This window comes from Scomber scombrus, chromosome 9 (assembly GCF_963691925.1).
Source record: "Scomber scombrus chromosome 9, fScoSco1.1, whole genome shotgun sequence".
Lineage (NCBI taxonomy): Eukaryota > Metazoa > Chordata > Actinopteri > Scombriformes > Scombridae > Scomber > Scomber scombrus.
The window spans coordinates 24,719,208-24,724,867 of record NC_084978.1 but is presented as its reverse complement, the minus strand read 5'-3'; the positions used below and the strand labels follow the sequence as shown (position 1 = coordinate 24,724,867).

The window sequence follows — 5,660 nt, the reverse complement described above, 5'->3', positions numbered from 1 at the left end:
AAGAAGAATATCCCATACGTTTTGGCGGTTAATCAACCATTCCTTCACGGCCTGGAGGTGGTGCTGAAGGAATTTGGATTGATGATGTGATGTTTTGCATTTGTCAAATTCTGAAAAGAATCTATATGTAGATTTACTGTAACTGCAATTAATGACTATTTATTTGCATTGTTGTTTGCATTTAACTTTAGTTTCATGTAGTCCATCATCTCCATTGTACTATTCATTTAAAGAAGGATGAAGATGACCCCTTTAGGTGCTACAAACACACATTTGTTATCATATATTATTATATATATTGTTACAGGTGGCACATTTTTTAGATTTTATAAAATTGTCCATCTGAGCTCCCTTTACAACTAGCTGATGTTGATCAGGGAGTCATCTCAGCCCTGAGTGCACATGAGTAATGAAACACAGACACACAGGTTGTGTAGTCACACTCTCAGGTCACCATTCTGATTAATGTGTGTAGATTACATCCAAAGAAATATGGCCCTGACTCTTTACACTGCTGTCTCAGTAGCCCACTTCTCCCTCTGCTCTACCTTTCTTTCTTACTCATTTAATCCACCCTTCCTACATTTAAGATGTTTATCTGACTCACGAGACCCTATCACCTTCACTGGCTGAGCTGTACAGTGAGTGAGTGTGTGTGTGTGTGTGTGTGTGTGAGAGAGAGAGACAGACAGCCTGTATCACCACCAGTTAAATCTTTTTACCAGCTGAAAGCTGAATAAGATTGAGTAAGCCCCTGTGGTTTTGGGCGTCGCCACGCTTTAAACCACATATTAAATTACTGTCTTTGTTTACCCAATCTCTGCCATGTCACCTGAGAGGTGGCCGAGTGTGTGTTTGTGTGTTTTTTGTTACACAACATACAATCCAGCTAGTCGCTTTTCACTCTTTGTTCTCTGTGCTGCAGGCAGGAAAGACAATCCTTACCCGTCAAACAGGCCTGTTACATGAATGCACAACTACTCCTTTCTTTGCAATTGAACATTTCCAGTATGTGCAACATTTCTGGTTAATTTGTGGGTGCGGTTGCAATAAAGAAAGAAACCTCAGAGTGAGTGTGATAGTCAAAGCTCTTAGAGTGGCTGTGAAAAAAAAAGGTGTGTTACGCAGACAGACTATGACTTATATCAGAGATGGTCTTTGTTCGGGTGACATCAGACTGAGACATTTACACAATGTACCCTTATGTGCTGTGTGACATTATACAAATACAAGTCAGCTCCCCAAATATGAACAGAAATAGTCAGTTCACTGTTAGGAGGTGATTGTTTCAACTCCTTGTATCTATTTATTGAGCTCACTGTCGCTGGTAAAGAGTTAATCCATATTGATTTTTTTAAGAAGGCAGAAAACAAACAGCTGCTGCTCTGCAAATCTCTGAGGATTTGCAATTTTCAAGCCACACCCCAATCAGTGATGTCATAGCAGGTGTTTTACCTTTGACTACAGGCGCTGTAATGGAAAACACCTGTTATCACACATGGAGGTGTGGGGTCTATTTCTGACTTCTGTGTCACAATGAGGTAACAACTAAAAATATACCCTGTTTTCCATGATGGAAAAGTAATGGCACAAGAACAATCATTGATAACTTTTTATTATATGTTATGTCACGCAACATTACCTAACAAAAAATATATTACTCATTCCATTATAACTAAATTAAATTACTAAATGTATTCATTTATAACGAATACAATTGGATGAAAATACAGTAAAGTATAATTAATGATTAAATGGATGTGCTGCTCAGCTGAGTCATTGCACTGTGTTGCAAAGCTAAACATTGGCAACATGTGGGATGTTTCCCATTCAAACTTAAGAGCGAGTTTCATGTAGATCTGCTTACTCACTGATAGGGGGAGGAGGGTGTCTGGTGTTTACTGTTTCCCCCATTGCAAAGCTCTAATAAATGTATTGCAGTGACACATGATGAGTTTTTTTTTTTTTTTGAAAGGACAAACAGAGAAAAAGATGCAAAATTAAAGAGAAAAAAAGAAGAAAAGAGTGCAAATGAGGAGCCTAAAAGACCCAGTTTAACAGTGACAGAGGACAGTCCATTGCTCTTTGTGTGGTTCTCTCCAAGCTTTAAACTTATCGCACAGCACCACCTTCTGGATAAAAGCCAGAATAACAACCCATGAGGGCAGCTGCATCCATCAAACATATAAAAATAAGGAGACACATGCTTATATCGTCTTTTCTTTTCTTTTCCTCTGTTCCCAGCTTCTACTAAACACGTGAGATGGCTGCTCGGTCGGGACGGAGACGTGAGCGTCATCGTGATTGGAGAAGTGGACGAGTTCCGGTCCTCCAAACTCCTTCAGGGTCTCATCAACAACAGGTAGACACACACACACAAAAAGGAAAAAGCCACAAAGGACTCTTAGAAATGTCATGATGTCTCTGTTTGGCTGACTTAAATGTGATCAGGACGGATAAAAGCAGACTCTGTAACAACAGGATGTGTTTTGTTACTGTAGAAGTGAAGCAACACAGACCTGCTTTGTTTTGCGGCTGGAAAGAGAGAAATGTGTTATCTTTTAATGAATTAATGTTTAAAAAAAAAACCACCGATATAACTATATAACTACTACTTACTAATCTAAGATAAAGGGAAAATCATCACATAAGAACATCAAGCTTTCTGCACCTTAATGAAGCCCTCAGTCTCTGCCACATTACATAACTCTGATTGTCTATGATAAGACGAACAGTGAACTAAAGAGTTTCAGTCAGCGAGCGGCCTCCTCGTCCCAATTTGATTATAGAAGTTATTTGCCAAATGACTAACTGGAGGATTGATTCAAAGGTTGGGACGACTGTCTGCCCGGGACATAAAATGGACTTCTTTGTCTTCCAGACTCCTCAGTGATAATATGAATGGCATCCAGACAGCGGACTTGCTGCCAGGAAGAGAGGCCCAGCAGCTCGGCTTTAAAGAAGACATTCAGCTGCCCCTCACAGATGTTAGTGTGAGTTCATTGTGTTTGAATGTGGGTTTGAAAGTCGGTGATGGTAAGATGAATATAAACCGAAGAATTCCGGAGTCTTATCATCATCAAATCATGTCCCGCTTACACAGGATGACCGAGCCTCACCGAACGCTCAGCTGTCTGAGGACGAGATGGACTCCTGCGGCGCCGACGACGACCTGAAGGACCCCGCTGAGGACAGCGACAGTGAGTCAGGCGGAAGCTCTGACAACCTCAGCGACTGGGCTCCTCTCTACAGGCCACATTTTAGTAGCCATGGCAACCAGCCGCCACTCAAGGCCCAGCTGTCAGACGCAGAGAGGGACGACCCACAGGACAGAGGTGAGAAAACAAGAGGGGAGGAGAGCGTAGAGACAGAAATGATACGGATTTATGTGTTTTTATGATGAAAACAGGTCGTAAAAAAGTAAAAAAAAATATTTTAATCGTTAAATGAAAGCTGCAGGTTGTGTATTGTTAGGTGTGGCACTCATCATACGCAGGAAGTGTGTGTCTAAATCATTCTTTAATGTAAAAAAGAACTAATAAGAGTAAACAAAAATGACCATGCAAATAAAAATATGCTGAGTTCTATGTTATCTTATCAAACAATGTATCATAACTCAGTTAAGTAACACAAGGCCTCACTGGTTTCCATCATAAATCATTTGCAAGCAATTTGTTATCTGCTTATAAAGACTACTGTTAGATTATGCAAGAAAGTACAGATGTTAACTGGAAGGACATTAGTAATAAGTAAAACTAGCTTATACAATTTCTCCTTTTCAGCTCAGACAAAGCATACATCCTGAATGATGATGGTGGAAAAAAAGCTCAGATAAAGCCACTGTACATTACCTGCACAGCACCAAACAGCAGACAGACCAAGTTAGCAACTAGCTGGTGAACAAAGTGGAACATTTTACATCTATTGAGCCTGATGTTTCCTCCAGGTGAACAAAACGCAAGAGTGAATATTAGATTTACATTCATCAGGTCGCCAGTCACACAACTCCTAATGAATGCTAATAAAGCTCTGTGTCTGCTGGATGTTTAAACAGTATTTGCACACTCTATCTACTTCATGAGATGATATGTCAGTGTTGTGTTCACAGTTTGCTCCACTGCCCCTATGTGGCCCAAATAGTCCTGCTGTAGGTTAATGTGTGATCCAGCCTCAGTCTTCCACACCTTGCTGATGCTCGTGCTTCTGATCATTTATCACAGTGTGCAAACAGTAGCTTGTCATTTAGTCATTGGTGGACTCTCTCCCTCAAATCTCGTGGATATCAGCAGGTTTATAACAGATGGATAAAATCAGGGATTTTGGAAATTCACTTTACTCCTTCCTCTCCGTCACAGATATCGTGTGCCTTGAAGAGCAGAAGTCACAATATGGCGGTCGCGTGGCGCAGCTCAAGAAAGCTTTCGCGGACGATCCTCACAGCACACGACCTGCCTACACCAAGCCTCCCATACCTGCCAAGCCTGCTCATCTACAGGGAAGAAGCACATCTTTGATCCATTAGGACTTAAGGCGTATCCAGCGTGCTTTGAAACAACACGGTGACCCCAGAGAGCCAGAGCTTACTGTACTGAGTGTAACAAGCCCTGCACAGAAAATAATGACTCCGTTACACACAGTTGATCCAGGCCGAGGCCACGTACAGTTCCTTAACAGGATCCTTACTTTAACCTGGGCGGTGAACTGAAATATACTTTGTTAGGCGTCAATTTCGAGGACGGACCGACAGACAGAGAAACGTCTGGGGGTGGAGTGAGTGAAAGACTTGAAAGCTTTTGAACTGAAGTCAACCTGAATGATAAAACGTAGCAGCTTTGATGTCGCTGAGTTCAAATAACGCTCACGCAGTTTCTGTGATTGACAGGCAGACACAGAGAGATGTCCAGAGAGACGCTCACAGAGACGACTGACTACAGATGAAAAAGCACCTGTATGGCGGTTTACTTGTTAAATAAGTGTTAATAATGTATTATTATTATTATTAAGATGTCATAAGCAGAGGTTTTTGGAAACTAAAAAAACATTTATATGATAAACTCACTTCAAAACTATTGTGTACTGATCAAAAAGTGCATGTAATGTGTCTTTGTACTGCTTTAACTCCACTGACTTCCAGCAGATAGCATTAACACTATCTTCATCCAGCATTGGTGCAAGGGTTTTTTTATGTTAAGTAAAAGGACTGAAGTCATCATACCTGTCTGAGTCTTTATTCTGACGGTGATTATAAAACATTTTACAATCTCTCATGTTTGCATTTGAACACTCACACCTGCAAAAAGTTTAAGGTTCAGTTTTATGCTCAAGAAATCTTTTTGACTGCTGTTTATGAAGGAAATCAAACCACCAACCCTGCAACTAGTGGCTGACCTGCTTCACCACCTGAGCTACTGTCACATCATTATGTGCCCTCCTGAAACATGAGTCACCCCTTAATCAGGCTGATGACGATAAAAGTGGTGTTCTTATGTGATTGGGCAGGATATAATGACATAATGGCTACAGTTATAATTAACCAAGAAGTATAACAAGAGTGAAGTATTCATGAACTCCAGAACATTAGATATGACATGAAACTTAACTACGAGGTTAAAGACTTGAGTTGTAAATTAAAATGTGAATTTTAGCCAGTTTTAGTTGAC

General features: G+C 40.6%; 1 protein-coding gene across 2 annotated transcripts in view; it reads left to right on the top strand.

Moving 5' to 3' along the window:
* zgc:92242 (uncharacterized protein LOC436899 homolog) overlaps window positions 1-5,209 on the top strand; it is a 14,304-nt gene extending 9,095 nt beyond the window's left edge. Inside the window, exons 5-8 of one of the 2 annotated variants that reach the window (XM_062426289.1) lie at window positions 2,245-2,362; window positions 2,882-2,993; window positions 3,104-3,335; window positions 4,356-5,209. In XM_062426289.1, coding sequence (XP_062282273.1) covers window positions 2,245-2,362; window positions 2,882-2,993; window positions 3,104-3,335; window positions 4,356-4,522 — 629 coding nt within the window. In that variant the 3' untranslated portion in view covers window positions 4,523-5,209. The remainder of the gene's footprint in view (window positions 1-2,244; window positions 2,363-2,881; window positions 2,994-3,103; window positions 3,336-4,355) is intronic. The other variant, XM_062426290.1, reaches the window with a different exon arrangement.
* The last annotated feature ends 451 nt before the right edge of the window (window positions 5,210-5,660 follow it).